The 17,517-nt window shown below is 41.5% G+C and overlaps 1 protein-coding gene across 2 annotated transcripts in view; it reads right to left on the bottom strand.

The window, feature by feature from the left end:
- GNS (glucosamine (N-acetyl)-6-sulfatase) overlaps positions 1-17,517 on the bottom strand; it is a 58,554-nt gene that overhangs the window by 19,462 nt on the left and 21,575 nt on the right. For both annotated transcript variants that reach the window (XR_006381407.1, XM_044228992.1), the window contains exon 10: positions 13,473-13,574. Coding sequence is in view for 1 of the 2 variants with exons in the window: in XM_044228992.1 (XP_044084927.1) it covers positions 13,473-13,574 (102 nt within the window). In the remaining variant the exon portion in view is untranslated. The remainder of the gene's footprint in view (positions 1-13,472; positions 13,575-17,517) is intronic.

Below are 17,517 nucleotides of genomic sequence, written 5' to 3'. Positions count from 1 at the left end.
CCCTGATCTTATATTCTTTATGACTGGTCTTTGATAGAGAGGAGAGAAAATTCCAACAGAAATTCCCTAATTTAACGGAGATGCCTGAAAAATTTGTGGGCCACTTCCGATTCTGACATTGGGGGAATAGCAAGTACAGAGCCTACAGAAATTCCGACAGACAGAACTAAACCTACTTCTGTATTGCTCTAATATCTATTAAGGCATGAGGCCATATAAGGCCTTACACCTTGCCCAGGGGTTAATCATTTCCTGTTCCAGCCCTCCGACATGCAGAATTTGCCAGTTTGGAAACACAATGGGATGGGAAAGCAACTTGTCCAGGACCTGAGAGCTATTAACAAGTTATTCTCCATTGTTCCGAACGCAGGCACCCTTTTGTCACAAGTTCTACCAAATTCAAATGGTTTTCTGTTGTAGACTTGTTCAGCATTTTCCAGCATCTCTGTGGACTTCAACAGCCAATATCAATTTCTTTTACTTGGAACAATCAATAATACATCTGGACAGTCAGGCCTCAAGGATTCATCAAGGTCCCTTATCATCCCCATGTACTCCACCAAGATTTCATTATCCTCCAGTTCCCTGAGAAATCCATCCTGTGATACGCAGACCATCTCTTTCTATGCTCAGTTACCAAAGAGGTGTCCACAAAAGATTTGATTTACTTATTGCAGTAGTTCACTGAAAAGGGACATAAAGTCTCTGAGGAAAAAAATCACAATTATTTCTAGACATTGTTGATTACCCAGGTCATAATTAAGCACTAAAGGAATTCAGTTATTTCGAAAAAGGATTAAGTTGAGCACAGCTTTGTGGATTTCTTTTTTTTTTTACATTAATTTATTTGACAGAGATCACAAGTAGGCAGCGAGGCAGGCAGAGAGAGAGAGAGGAGGAAGCAGGCTCCCTGCTGAGCAGAGAGCCCGAAGCGGGACTCGATCCCAGGACCCTGAGATCATGACCTGAGCCGAAGGCAGCGGCTTAACCCACTGAGCCACCCAGGCACCTGCTTTGTGGATTTCTTAACCTAGCTGGCTGTTATATACAATGGGTTTCTAATTTTTCTATTGGTTCCCCACTCTATGAATTTACTAAAATTTCAGTACCTGAACCCCTTGCATGGGAAGATAAACATGAGCAGTCCTTTTTAAGACAAAAATAAGCACTAGAAGATTCACGTGCCCTAGAGTTACCAAACCCAACCCTTTCACCTCATCTGTGAAGGAAAGAGATAACCAAGTCACTGCCCGTTACAGCATACAACTTTGGTTCCGCTGCTACAGCCTGTTCCAGCCACCGTAAGGCTGCAGGTGTAGGAGAAGCCTCCGTGAATTTAACTTTAGGAAAAGACATTTCTCTGTAAACTCCGAACACAGCTTAAAATTTCAATTCAGAATTGACCCAACACTTCTGCAAGCAGACAAACCTCCTGGGAGCTCTTTCTGCTCCTGCCGCCTCATTTGCATCTAAATGTCTGACCTGTCAGGTCTGCAATCTTGGGAAAATGAAATTTGTTCCCAGAGGCCTCAAACCTCCTCCTCCTGGCCCCTCTGAACAACTGCAGCCGGAGGGGTTACTACCCATATGTTCTTGAATGCATGCCTTCCAGATAGGCTGAAGCCCTTCCCTGCCGCAAGGCTGATGGCCTTTCAGTAGCAAAGAGACAGAAAACATGTTTTCCACTTGTGGTATACCTTCTATAATTTCCAGTGATTGAGGCATCCACCTCCCGCGGCTTAATGAAAGCCTTGCAAACCTCTTGAAATGATCACTGAGCCAATCACCCTTGATCCTATCAGACAAGGTTGAGAGAACTAATAGGATCCTCAAATTCTAAACTTGCTGAAACAGCTGTACTCCTTTGACCTAAGGTGTTAATTAATGTTGCCTCTGGCTTTGCTGACTATTCACAGCAGCCCTCTTAGGGAAACAAACACACTCCACATGAGATAGTCACTGGAAGACCAAGGTCTATTGGTATACAGCTTTCTGCTGGTCCCTTGTTGTTTCAACTTGGTCTGACTAGCTACTCTAAGTCTTTTAATGTTTTATGCTAAAGCCTATCATCAATAGGTTAGTGAAGCTTTCCTGGTTTCCAATTCAAAGGATCCTGCTAGTCATGGTCTAGAGCCTGGTGATTGAGTATTCTGGAAACATCATAAGAAAGTAGCCTTCGAACCTATTGAAAAGACCTTACCAAGTGGCTCCTGACTACTGATTCCGCTGCCAAACTAGAAGGCTCTGAGCCCTGGGTAAATACCTTACAGCTGAAGAAGGCTCCACCGGACATCTGGTCCTGTCCAGCATCGGAAATCTCCAAATCAAAGTGATGAGGCCAAGAAGCAGGTGACTTCTTCGTAGACTGCTTCCCCCTGGATCAAGACTTCATACTTCAACTAACATGAAAACTTTTTTCCTTCTTCTTTCCTTCACTCTGGTCTTGGCCTGGAAAGGTAACACCCTCTATCTATTATCTCCCAGCCAGTGCTAAGGAAGGTAACCTTTCAGACTGCTGGATTTGTCATAAAAAAGTCTGATCTATCCAAAAGGCTAGAGATCCCCTGGTCTTCCCTGTGACCAATTTCTCTTCTCTTCCCAAACACTACAATGTTACTACCCCCTCCTCCTTAAAAAACCTTGTATACCAAGTTCAACTCTTAGGGCTAGAACATCCTGTGCCTTTTACCTTTCTCCATTTATAACTGCTAGGTGCCTAATCAGACCCAAGTATCTATGTAAATCTTGGTACACCTGCACCCCCAAGCTCTCATGATTGTGTAGGTCAGACCTGTCCCTTTTCACTCAAAGATCTCACCAGCAGCACACATCTTTGCAAGTCATTTAGAATGACCCTATTTCAAGTTAGGAGATTTTCTTCCCATCTGTGCTGAAAACCTAACTGACCCCTGGCTTGAACGGGTAAATGCAGCAAACTCTGTGAATGAATCCATTAGTATGACCACTTTAATGGAGATGGTCTGCACCCTGACAGGGTTTGTCTTTGTCTGTGGTTACCACTCCCCTTGGGCCTGTGAATACCTAGCTAGCTGGCAACGGCTGGGCAATGCCTTAAGTTAGCTGTGCCCCTAACTTTCCACCATGAACAATGATACCTCAACTGGTTGACTCTCTTGGATTTCTATGTCAAGCCACAAAGAAATTATTAGGAGACACTCATGACTCAGGAATAACCTCCTTTTGCAGGGGCAAACTTCTCTGGTTCTCAGGAAATGCAAATTAGAGTATGATTAGAAACCCTAACTCAAAAATACCGCAGAAGCCACTGCTAAGACAAGAACTTTCCAACAAAGATCCTTAGATTCTCTCGTTGAAGTTGTTCCTGTTAACAGAATGGCCCCGATTGTATTTTGGCTGAGCATGGAGGTGTCCGAGCTAACATCAACCACTGCTGCTGCTGGAGTAACACTTCTGGGGAACTGAAACTCAGCTGTGTAAGATCACTGAACAACCCTCTTGGCTCAAAAAGGTGACTCCTTCCTCGGGGTCTTTCTGTCAAAACCTAGACCTAGACCAGTCAAAATCAGTTTTGACTGGTCTAGGTCTTGGGGACTACAAACACAGGGATTATCCTGTTCACGATAATAATAAACTTCCTGCTTTTACGTGTGTGTTCACAGCCACTAACTGTCAAGCAAATGACCTCCCCCAAGACTGGAATGTCAGAAAAGTAGTGACAGACTTAAAGGATTTTGAACCTGAAGTCGTGGCTTGTGAATATCACAGAAATTAAGCAAAAGACGTCACAATCTATGAATACCAAAAAAGGATGGACAAAAGCTGCCTCCCATCAGCTTAACTTTCATCAGTCAATTTGGATTATCTGCTCAGTACTAGTGAGGTAATCTGCCCATTGGGCCCTTCCATCCACTTAGGAGGGTGATCTTGCTAGAAACAATGCATTCTTTGCTAATAATTTTTTTCTGCCCCCTTTCTGCCTTTAAGATTTTTCTTTAATTTGAGAGAGAGAGTGAAAGTGAGAGAGAACATAATAGGGGAGAAGGCAAGAGGGAGAAGCAGACTCCCCGTGGAGCTGGGAGCCTGATGCAGGACTGGATCCTGGGACGCTGGGATCATAACCTGAGCCGAAGGCAGTCGCTTTACCAACTGAGCCACCCAGGTGCCCCCCTTCCTGCCTTTAAAACCTTTCATTTTTGGGTTTGGTAGAGCTCTTTTCTATTACCAGATGAGATGCTGCCCAAATAATCACTGAATGAAGCCAATTTGATCTTTTACTTTACTCAGTTGGAAATTTTTAAAGATTTATTTATTTGACAGACAGAGATCACAAGTAGGCAGAGCAGCAGGCAGAGGGTGGGTGCGGGGGGGGAGTAGGCTCCCTGCTGAGCAGGGAGCCTGATGTGGGGCTCAATCCCAAGACCCTGAGATCAGGACCTGAGCCGAAGGCAGAGACTTAACCCACTGAACCACACAGGTGCCCCCTCAGTTGGGTTTTTCACAGTAGTCGACGAGCAATACTTGGGAGCTTGTTAGAAATGCAGTCTCAGGCTCTACCCTTACCCTTAATGAGCCAGGAGCTGCATTTTAATAAGACCCACCGATGATTCATATGCACAGTAAAATGTGAGAAACACCTCTGAAACAGTGGTGCTCGAGCTGCTCCCCCAGCAGCATTACCATCGCGGGAGTACTTATTGCCAAGGGTGGGGAACCTCCTAGCTTGAAATAGGGTCGTTCTAAACCCCTCATGGATGCTAGCTAGTCTGAGAACTCTGCACCAAGGACGTAAGTGGACCCACATAACCGGATGCACACAGATGGAATGAAGGACAGCCTGTGCAAGGCCTTGGAACGCCACAGCCGCCTGGAAAGGGGGATGCGGAGACAGGACGGAGTTCCTAACCAACTAATCTATAATGAATCCTGAACAATCCCTTGCAGGTCAAGGGCTCAGAAATCTAAATCACAGGAGTACCCACTCTGCCAGCTCTGAGCCACGGAAGCAGGGATTCAGGGGAACAGTTTATCTGATCAGTGGTCCCAAGCTTTGCTACATAATAAAATCACTAGGGGAGCTTTAAAAATCCCGAGGGCCAGATTATATTCTGTGTCAATCAATATGGTCAGGAAGGCTCATTAAACAGTCAAAAGCCAGACAGTAAATATTCAGGGTCTGTGGTTATGCAGTCTCTGCCACAACTACTCAACTTTGCTTTTGTGCCAGGAAAGTAGGCCTGACAATATATACGTGGAAGAGTATGACTGTATTCGAACAGAACACTGTTTACAGAAAAGCGGGTGGGCTAAATTTGGCCCACAGTGGTTTGCCAGCCTCTGGTCTCTAGCAGCACTATCCAGAACTTTCTGACAGAAATGTTCTGTATGTGTGCTATCCAATACAATGGCTCTGGGGGCACCTGGGTGGCTCAGGCAGTTCAGCGTCTGCCTTTGGCTGACCCCAGAATCTCGGAATCAAGCCCCGCATCAGGATCCCGGCTCAACGGGGAGTCTCCTCTCCCTCTCCCCTTCACCCCACTTGTGTGCGCTTCTCTCTCAAATAAAATAAAATAAAATAAAAATACAACAGCATCTGAGCACTGGATAGGTCGCTAGTGACACGGAGGAACTAACTTTCCCGTTTTATTCCAGTTTACATAACTAGCTGCACGTGGCTGGCAGCTTGTTCGTCAGCGCAGAGCTAGAGCTGAACTCTCTGCAAGCACAATACACCAGTAATTTCACTCGAGTACCTTCCAAAACAAAACAGGAAGAAGGAAAAGAGCCGAGTCCTAATGGCACTTCCACAACCATGCAGAGAAATTAAGTATCACTGACCCTTGAACAACACAGAGGTTAAGGGCACTGACACCCTAACTGGCTGAAAATTCAAGTTGAACTTGACTCTCCAAAAGCTTAACTACCGCCAGCCTCCCGCTGACTGAAAGCCTTACTGACAACATGGCTGACTAACACACGTTTTGCCTTAAGTAGTATATCCCATATCCCTACAAAGTAAGCTAGAGAAAAGAAAATACCAAAAAAAATTATGAGGGAGAGAAAATCTATTTACAGCACTGTATTTCTCACACTGTAAGTTTGTCATCCGTTTACAAGATGATCTGTTGTTCCTACATTAATAACACCTTACATGATACGCACTGAACACCTTATACATATTACTAATACTAGACATCAAAAATAAAAAAGCATGAAAAAGTAATTCATGTTTGTTTACAGGTATAATGAATCACACACTGGTAACAAAGCAGCAGCACTATGATTGCTTTACGGGGACGTAGGGTAGCTGACACAGCTATGGTAGCCTAGCTCAATTAATGCGTCGTCGTAAAATTTCTAGGGCAAAAAACCCCCAAAAAACTATAGCAGACTGGTATGTCATATTCATAACACAGCACTGGGGACACTGTTACATTAAAAAAAACTCACTGGTGATGACAGGCTGATACTCCCGTTTCTGGGTTATGAGGGAGGGAGCCATAGTGCATGGTAACGTGATTTTTTTTTTTTTTGTAACGTAATTCTTTGAAAGCAAAAACTGTAAGCAAACTACCACATTATTAATTTTATACTAAATACCACTCACCGTATGCCTATGTAAGGACAGACTATCCGCTTCCATACAAGTCTCATACACAGTGCTCTAAATGGTGAATACTTAGGCGATGCTGCTGCTGCTACAGTTCTTGCTGCACAGTTACTAGATTTTTGCACAAAGACACAAACCTACACAATGTAAATTTATTAACTGTACGGCGTGGTGACCATTCACTCTTCAGTGGACCATCATAAATGTCTTCATCTTGGTCATCTTCTTGTTGAATAGGCTGAGAGGAGGTGGAGGAGGGGCTGGTCTTGCTGTTTCAGCGATTTCAGAGGTGGAAGGGGAGGCAGGCACACTCAGTGTAACTTTACAAAATACACAATTTTTGTCTTTTCATTTCCCTAAAAATGTTTCCATATGGTACCAATCCTTCTTCCACTGTGTGATTTTAGCTTCATTGCTTGTATCATAGAAGGGTCCATGTCATTAAAGTCAAAAGCAATCTTAAATAATCAAAATGCTTCTGCCAGACTGATGTCAACTCTCCAATATCTTGAAACCCTTCAACACCCCTCCCAACTTTCTGCCACATCTATAATCTCTTTCACAATTTCCTCTATTGTAAATCTTGTGAAGTTAGGCACATCTGGACAGTTTTCTCCAGGAGGAATTTACTATTTTGGCCATGAAGGCTTCTTCTGTAACAACTTCTCAATGGTATAATCTTTCCAGACTTTCATGATATTCTCTCGGGGTTCTCCTCCATAGTTGACGATCCTTTCCAGAGAGTAACTGTATGTAATAAACCTTAAGGATCTTTATGACCCCTCATCTAGAAAATGAATCAGGGACACTGTGTTTGGGGGCAAGGAGACCACTTTGATGCCTTCAGTGTTTAACTCCTGGGGTCCTGGGTGGCCATCCTCTTTGTCCAATATCAAAAGAACTTTAAACGCAGTCCCTTATTGGCAAGGTACTTTCTCCTGACTTATGGAACAAAACATTGATGGAACCAATCCAGAAAAATGGTCCCCACTGTCCAGGTCTTCTTATGCAACCAAAAGACTGGGTAGCTGGTGTTTATCCTTTCCCTTCAAGGCTCAGGAGTCCTCATCCAACTGCATTTGCACAAAACAGTAGGACTTAGACTATAGCTTCCTGCCTTAAATCGTGGTGTTTGCTTCTCTGTCTTACTAATAAATGCCTTTTATGGCATTTTTCTTCCTAACAGAGAATTTCTATCTGTACTAAAAACCTGTTCAAATAGATATTCTCAACGATGAAGATCTTATTTATTTGAGAGAGAGAACACGAGCAGGGGGTGTGGGGGTGTGGGTGGGGAAGGGCAGAGGGGAAAGGGAGAAGCAGGCTCCCCGCTGAGCAGGGAACCTGATGTGGGGCTTGATCCCAGGAACCTGAGATCATGACCTGAGTTGAAGGCAGACGCTTAACCCACTGAGCCACCCAGGTGCCCCTCAATGATTTTCTTAATGGCATCTGGGAACTGGTCTGTCGCCTCTTGGTCAACAGAAGCTACTTCTTCTGTTACACTGACATTTTTTAAGCTAAATCTTTCTAAAATTACCAAACCATCCTTTGTTGGCATTAAACTCTCCAGCTTTATATTCTTTATTTTCCTTTTGTTTTCAGTTGTCATATAATGACTTTGCTTTTACTTAATCATATTAGTTCTATAGGTGTACCTTTCTTTTTTTTTTTTTTAAGATTTGTTTATTTGACAGACAGAAATCACAAGGAGGCAGAGAGGCAGGCAGAGAGAGAGGAGGAAGCAGGCTCCCCACTGAGCAGAGAGCCCCATGCGGGGCTCGATCCCAGGACCCTGGGATCATGACCCAAGCCGAAGGCAGAGGCTTTAACCCACTGAGCCACCCAGGCGCCCTAGGTGTACCCTTCTTAGAGCAATCCTGCACCTACACAAAGCTACATTTTCAATACAAGATAAAAAAGTATTTTGCAAGAAGGATTTTTTTCATGCCTGTTGGCATACCTGTCATGACGGCTTCATGAATTTCCTTTTTTCTTTTTTTTCCCCCACAGTGGCCTTTATGCTGGATAAATTTGTCTTGAAATGGTGGGCAACCAAAGCTGCAGACCTCAATCTACGGTACATATCAAGCAATTCCTTTTTCTTATAATGTCGTAACTTTTCTCAGCTTCTCAGGAGCATTTCTAGCATCCCTAGTGGCACTTTGCATGGGTCCCATGGTGTTATTCAAGGCTTATGGTATTGCATGAAACACAGTGAAAAATACACGAGAACTGGATGAGATCACTTTTTACGACAATACAAATTTACTGGAGAGAAGCTGTTCATGCACAGATGATTAGCATCACACGGCATTTTAAGCAGATACTCACAACACTTAAGCTCACTGTACCAGCAACTGGAGGTGGCTAGGAAGCGATACAGTAATACAGTATGACCACAGTCGACGATTTTATGCAGTTATAATTTAATACTACATCGTTGTATTTCTCTCCACTAAATGGTGCCATGTATATTCTGAGTAACTTTTGATGGACTTCAACTTTTTAGGACAGATTTGTATACATTTTATGATCGTAAGTAATAAAATAGTAGCTATGTATATTTTATGCATTCACGACATACCTAGTTTTTCTTATTTTCTTCAATACTTATAGGCTACATGGTTCATCTGCTAGTTTTTAAAAATTGTTGCAAATCTCCAAAAAATTTTCCAATGTTCATAAAAAAAAGAATCCGTGTGTAAGTGGACCCACACAATTCACACCCATGTTGTTAAAGGATCAACTGTGTATGCTGCAAATAATTTCACCCCCACAGTGAAGATTTTTTTCCTACCTAGAAATACACAAGGCACATAGTATAAAATTTGTGCGAGAACATTAAAAGATGTAAAATTTCCTCTTACTGGATCTATAGATTCAATGCAATTCCAACCAAAAATCCAACATGAATTTTCAGTTAATCTTCAAAGCTGTTCTAAAGTTTACATAAAGAGTGGTAGCTATGGTCCCCACAAGGGCAGAGAGGTCTGTCTTTACAAAGATTTAATTACACAGCTTTATAACAAAAACAAAATGATACTATTACAAGGATAGAGAGATCTGTGGAACAGAAAAGACAACTGAGTATATATAGAGAAAAAAATGAAATTGGATCCCTGACTCATACCATACCAGAAAATCAAATCTACGTATATCAAGGACTTTTATGTAAGAGGCAGAAGTACAAAACTATTCTAAGAAAGCCCAGGAGAACTGTTTTTTGATCCAAGGTTCCAAGCAATTTCATAAGCCAGACACAAAGAATACTAACCATAAAAGAGACGATTTATACATTTAACTCCTGTGTTCTCAAATCATAATGTAGAGGAAAGACAAGTTACAAACAGGGAGAACATGACGGGCAAAAAGGTATTTCACAAGGGAAGCAATACAAAAGGCATGAAAAACTGATTCACTCATCAAAAACTCAATTAAGGGGCACCTGGGTGGCTCAGTCTGTCTTCAGTTTAGGTCACTATCTTGTGGTCCTGGGATCAAGCCCCACATAGGGCTCCCTCCCTGCCCCGCCCCATCCATGAGCATGTGTTCTGGCTTGCTGTCTCCCTGAGGTACGTGCTTTCTCAAAATCTCTCTCTTTTTTAAAGATTTTATTTATGTGGCCGCCGTGCATTTAATGGTGCATGTGGTTTTGAAAGTGGGGAGGGTCCTGTCCCAATGAAAAGTTACAGAGTGCTTGTGTTTTAAAAAAAAAAATAAAGAAAGAAAAGAAAAAGGATTTTCTTTATGTATTCAAGAGACACAAAGCACTCACGAGATTGAGACAGAGAGAGCGAGCGAGCGAGCAAGGGAGTGAGCAGGGAGGGGGGAGAGGGAGAAACAGATTCCCCGTTGAGCAGGGGGCGTGATGTGGGGCTCGATTTTAGGACCCCAGGATCATGGCCTGAGCCAAAGGCAGATGCTTAACTGAGTTACCCAGGTGCCCCTCAAATAAATAAAATCTTTAAAAAAAACCCCAAGAAACATTAAAAAATGGGCAAAGGATCTAAACGTATCTCCAAAGAAGATACACAAATGTCCAATAAACACACAATATGTTCAACATCATCAGTCATTGGGGGAATGCATATATCAAAACCACAGTAAGATACCACTTCATACCACTACAATGTAATAAAAAGACCGATAACAGCAAGTGCAGGCAAAGAAATGGAAAACTTCGGACCCTCGTACACTGCTGATGGGAATATATAAAATGGTACAGTTGCTTTAGAAACAGTCTCGTAGTTCCTCTAGAGATTAAACATAAGTCACCACACAACCCAGTAATTCTATTCCTAGGAAAATAGGTATGTACCCAAGAGAACTGAAAACATTCGTCTGCACAAACACTTGTAAACAAGATGTCCACAGCTGCATTATTCGTAATAGCCAAAAGGGAAAACAACCTATCAACTGAGAAATGGATAAACAAATGTGGAATATCCATACAGTGGAATATTATTTGGTAATGAAAAGGTATGAAATACTGATACCTGTTACAAAGGGGATGATTTCTGAAAATTTTATACTCAGTGTAAGAAGCCAGTCACAAGAGCCCACATATACATGATTCTATTTATGCAGAATGTCCACACAGACAAATCTATAGCACTAGAAAGTAGATCAGTGCTTGCCTGGTGCTGAGAGAGGGAGCAATGGGGGAAGAGACTGCTAATGGATCTGGGGTTTCTTTTTGGGGTGATGAAAAGGTTCTAAATTTAGATCACGGTATGGAGGCACAACTCTGCATACACCAAAAACTACTGAACTTACTATCAACTTTAAATTAGTGAATAAGGGAATTAAAACTGTTAAAAATGATTCATTTCACTAATAAATGAGGAAATGCAAAGCAGGACCAAATACAATTTTGGTCTTTTCTATCCACCAGATTGGCAAAAATTAAGTTGTCTGACAGTTTCTTATAGAACAAAGGGAATTCTCATACATTGCCAGTGGGAATGTAAGATGATGACATTTTATAAAAATAACTTGGCAATATTTATAGAAATGAACAATGTGCAGTTCCTGTATTGGTATATACACATGTTTACTGGAAGACAGGTATAAATATCAACTAACAGCACTGTTTTTTTTTGTTTTTGTTTTTTTTTAAGATTTTTAAAATTTAAGAGAAAGCAGAGCAGGAGAGGGCGCAAGGAGGGAGGTGGGGGGCAGGGAGAAGCAGACTCTTGCTGAGCAGGCAGCCTCATGTGGGACTCGATCCCAAGACCCTGGGATCTATAATAAGCAGATGCTTAAAGACTGAGCCACCCAGGCTCAACCCAACATCATTGTTCCTAAAACAAAACTAGCACAAGAGAACAATCTACTGACTAATAAAAAAACAGATAACGAAGTTTTGATGTGTTTATACAATGGAGTATTAGGCATACGTGAACAACATGTATCAGTTTGGAAACAATGCTGAATTGGTAAAAGTCCCAGATTACATTCAGGTGTTTTTTTTTTTTAAGTGCCAAAAAAGTATCAAAACGAAGGTATCTTGTTTAAGGATACTTACATGATAATTACTAAAAAAATAAAATCCAGAGAATGACAACCATGAAATTCAGGAATATGATCACTCCTAAGGGACAGGCAAGGGACAGATAGGTAGGATGGGGAGGGGCATATAGGTAGATGCACCAGTAGTGGGAATATGTGAGTTCTTAAATGGGATGATGAGTTCCTGGGTATTTCTCAGGTTTCATAGCTTATGTGAGTGACATGTATTCTCTCGAATGAAGCACATATTACCTAGTAATAAACTGTAACAGACTCAGACAAATCAATGATTAACAGTCACCTTATAATGAGTTACCATAAATGACTAACATATTTTAACACTGATTCTGCCGATTTAATATTGATCGTTCCACAGATCCTTAGCTCTGTGCAGTACCATACACACAAATACTTCCTGTGTATTCTATTTTTTAAAAGATTTTGTTTTTTGAAAATATTTATTTTAGAGAAAGAGCAGAATGTGGGGCAGAGGGAGAGAGTGATCCTGAAGCAAACTCCCCACTAAGCAGGGAGGCTGACGTGGGGCTCAATCCCAGGACCCTGAGATCATAATCTGAGCCAAAATCAAGAGCTGGCTGCTTAATGAACTGAGACACCCAAGTGCCCCTCAGATGTTATTTTTAAGTAAGCTACCCCCAGCGTGGAGCTTGAACTCACAACCTCAGAATCGAGTCATATTCTCTGACTGAGCCAGCAAGGTGTCCCTTAAGGTATGTATTCTGAAGGGAAAGGTCTTGTCAAATTAGCCTCCTGACAGCTCATACTGACTACATGTTTATGAACCGAGTCTAAGTAGTTTTCATTTTCTCAGACTTCTGCAAATACTCAGGTATAAGTCTTTTTAATCTCTGCCAGTTCTGTAGGCAATAAAGACCTCCTACAGTTATGCATTTCTTTGATCAGCACCGGAGCAATCTTTTTTGCACTTACTGTAAACATTTCTAATTCCTCCATGAGTTGATTAGTTCCTTCTTTTGCCCATTTTTCTACTGGGATATTAATCTTTCTAAAAACCCATCTACTATGGTGAAGAACTCATCTGTTGGGACCACGAACCCTTTTTCACATATGTTGAAAATATTTTCCCAATTTCTCATCTGTCCTCACTTTGTTTATGATGGGTTTTTGGGAGGGGGAGGGGGAAGAAGGGAGGATACAGATCTGTTTATAAATGGTCCAACTGGTCTTTTAGAAGCTCCTTCCCACCAGAGAGAAGAGAAAAATTCTATTCTCTATTCTCCAAATTTCACAATTTGATTTAAGATTTAAGTTTTTAATTCTAAATCTGTACAACCTGGAATTTATTTCAGAGTCTTGGCTCAGGCCCAATTGAGGGCTTCATACTCACCAAAATGGGCAATAAAGATATCCCATCCATCTGTGTCTTATTCGGGTTATATCCAGCAATATCCAAAATAGTAGGACCCAAGTCAATGTTGGCAACGAGCATCTATGAGAATGAGGGAAGAAAAACAAGCAATCTAGAACACAGTTGGTCTGGTTTTCCTTTTCTATCATACAGCTCTTCCCCCACCCCACCCAAGCAGCATTTGCTATTATCTTTTGTACAGCCCAGATTTACTGAGATCTTACTCACTGAATCATGTAATAATTCAAAAAAATGAAACATACAGATTTTTCTAAGACTTGTAATACGTGCCCCTGGGAAGTTATGTATCTATTCAACCCACACCGCTCTTGAGCAAAAAACATTTTTCAAAACATTTTTCGTAACTTCTTTGGGACTGCCCAAAGTCTTGATGAATCATGAGAAGATGCTGCGCTATTTTATACAAAGTGTTTACAACATTTCTACAGTTCACTAAATTTGATTTCAAACAGACTCCTGACATTTTTGAAATCCTCAAAGTGTGAATGCTTCTTTTTATCCTTTCCTTTTTATTTTTTTTTTAAAGATTTTATTTATTTATTTGACAGAGAGAGACACAGCAAGGGAGGGAACACAAGCAGGGGGAGTGGCAGAGGGAGAAGCAGGCTTCCTGCTGAGTGGGGAGCCTGATGAGGGGCTTGATCCCAGGACCCTGGGATCATACCTGAGCCAAAGGCAGATGCTTGACAACTGAGCCACCCAGACACCCCAGGTTGAATTCTTCTTATCAAGGAAGATATTAGCCCTTTTTGTAGTTTCTCAAAGCGGTAACACTACTAAAAAATGTTTGCAATAGGAAGGTAGAGGAGAGGGGTTTAAAAAAAGATGTTTGTAATAGGCTTCGGAGACTGCAGAAAACTCATTCCAACAGTGTACTGACAGGAGTTTCCTTAAAGAGCACAAAACTAAGATGTGCTAAATAAACACTTTAGGCATTAAAGCCACTGTCCTGCATTTACACCTTGCTTTATTCCTTTGGTTTATTAGACTATTTTACTTCTGTATACAAATCCTCTTTAGGACCTAAACCAGCATACTCCCACAGAAATACAATGGGACCACATATGTAATTTAAGATGATCTACTAATCACATTAAAGTAAAAATAAAAGGGGAAGAAATTCATTGTATATATTTTACTTAACTTGATATGTCAAAAATAGTACTATTTCAAATATAAGCAGTGTAAGACATTTAGTAAGATTTTATCTTTTTTTTTGAGCTGAGTCTTTGAAATCTGGGATGCTGTACTTGTAACACATCTCAGTTCGGACTGTCACATGTTTTGGCTCACCAGGCGCAGCGGCTGGTGGCCACTGTGGTGGACATGCAGGCCTCAAGTCAATCACAGGTTAGGGAAAACTCAGAGTGCTGAAGACAATCCACCGGGGATACCAGGGGAGCCAAAGTTTACCGAGCACCTATTCTGTGCCAGTCCTTACGGTTTATCCTCTGTTAATCCTCGCTGCCACCCCAGGGTGCAGTATTTCCCCTGCTTACAGATGAGGAAGTGAAAGAGAAGTAACTGAAACAAAATCAAAAGCTCGTAAATTGAAAAGCTACCATGTACTGAAAGGAAATAAAAGTCTTCAGGATTGTTGAGACAATGCAGAGCACCGTAGAAAGGCCAAGGGGGGGGAGGGATTTAAAAAGTGAAACCTAACTCAGGAACTTTTCATTTAAAAACAAAACCAAAAGTACAGATTAAAAGGCAAGAAAATGTCTTCAGAGCACTGTTCATCAGGGGCCAGGTTTCCTGGCAGCTATGAAGGGCTCATACAGGGCCGAGTAATATACTTATCTTGGCTCTGAATCAATAAGTTTAACGCTAAGCTTCCAGAAATCACCATTCAGTGGTAAGCCACTCACAGGAAAGGCAATCCTTTCTTTACTTTTATACTTAAGTGAAAAAAGTTAGGAAAGAAAGGCAATCCTTTCTTTATTTTTATACTTAAGTGAAAAAAGTTAGGAAATCCTAGATTCAAGAATTAGAATGGATACTATGGGTCCATGAGCGTAATGACTTCTAGAAACACTAGCAATTCAAGCCCTAAAACAGTACTGCTTCTATCACTAAGTATAAAACAGTACTGTTTCTATCACTAAGTACTCAGGAAAAAACTCACAAAAATGTCCCCAGGGATTATCCAAGACCCAGGGTAAGAGGTATTTTCCCTAATTCCAGGTCTCTCAGGAAGACCGAGCTGCTCTGAATACAGTCAACAAGAGTGGGTATGAATCCAGAAGAGATGATGGCAGGAGAGAAGAGACAAGCAGAGATATAACCTCAAGAATCGGATCAAAGCAACAAGACCTTGAAGTGTGACTCAAAGACCTTCAGTTATGTCTAGGACATGAATGAAGTGAAGTCAAATCCACAGGTATTACTAACATGTCCAAGGCAGTTTTATAAAGAAGAAAAAAAAAAAAAGTAAACACCAAAACTGTAAAACCTACAGAGATTTAAAATGGTGACTGCCTGTTCCATCAGGAAACGCTTAAAGAGCCATCAATTACATGATGGGAGGCTCTCTCAAATGGCAATCTCCTTTGTGGGGAGAAAGGTCTGGAAGTTTCAGTACAAATCAAGAGTCACTAAGATTTGTCCCACGTACCACAGACATCATCCCAGGACTCTGTTCCCAGCTATCTGCAATAATCACATTTTCCCTAAAAAGTAATAAATTCTCTTCCCTTTTAGGCTTTAGTTTGACTAAGAGGGAAAGAATCTCAAAACCAGCAAACTACATCAGAAGATGGGAGACTTCTAGAGGATACTGAGCATGAGTTTGGAATCCAACAGAGACTTCTGTCTCTGGTTTTTACAAACAAGAATCAGAATGGATACTACAGGCCCATGTTTATAATGACTTCTAGAAACACTAGCAATTCAAGTTCCTAAAATGGTACTGCTTTTATCACTAAGTATAACCTTAAAGATTCATTTATGGATTGGAATTAAAAAGCACTGACAACGGGCGCCTGGGTGGCTCAGTGGGTTAAGCCACTGCCTTCGGCTCAGGTCATGATCTCAGGGTCCTGGGATAGAGTCCCACATCGGGCTCTCTGCTCAGCGGGGAGCCTGCTTCCCCCTCTCTCTCTGCCTGCCTCTCTGCCTACTTGTGATCTCTCTCTGTCAAATAAATAAATAAAATATTAAAAAAAAAAAAAGAAAGAAAAAGAAAAAAAAAGCACTGACAAGACCAAAAGTAAATTATTTCATAATCGCAGCCCCACAGCTTGGGAATGTTTCTTAGGATTTATGTATATAGATATTATGATCAAATAAAAACCCTCAGAAAATTCTGGGGCATGAAATCAAAGGATATCGTGCTTTGGAGCTGCTCATTTTTTTAGCTCTAGAAGAATGACAGTGCTATAGAGAATTACGCAGAAAAAATAAGACTGCTCTACGGAGGATACACTGGGTTTCCAAATGGACATTTAAGCCCTGATATTACAGAATTCATGTAGAGTTATCAAAGGAAAGGCTGCAAGCACACCAGACAGCACCCCAAATCCATGTAGCGAAATGCACTGAAGAAAGGGGAGGACTCCCCACATCTTGGGCTACTCTGCATTTACCCCTCAAGCCCAGCTTCCCTACAGTGAAGAAGCCAGGGCGTCACTGAGTTACACTTGTGAATTCTCCACTTACCATTCTCCCAATTTCACACAGGGAAATAAGGCTTACCTGGCCAGTCTTCAAGCCAATATTGTGTCTTCTTGACCCCCCAGTTTGGTGCTATTTCCCCTGGATCATGCTGTGTCATTTTTTTCTCCTACTAACCTTTTCCTTTCTTTAAACCCTTTTGATGAATTTCTACCACCAAATCTGAAGCTAGAATCACTTCCAGCCAGGAGAGAAAACCTCAGTAAGCCAGTCTTTGGCATCCACGCAGACTACTTCTGTTCTGCTCTCCCAACGGCTAACACAAAGCTAAGCCCACTGGTCAAACGTACCCTGTTTTGACCAACAGCTTTTGACAGCTCAGCTTAATATG

This window comes from Neovison vison, chromosome 12 (genome assembly GCF_020171115.1).
Source record: "Neovison vison isolate M4711 chromosome 12, ASM_NN_V1, whole genome shotgun sequence".
NCBI classification, from domain to species: domain Eukaryota; kingdom Metazoa; phylum Chordata; class Mammalia; order Carnivora; family Mustelidae; genus Neogale; species Neogale vison.
This window is presented reverse-complemented; position numbering and strand designations above follow the sequence as displayed.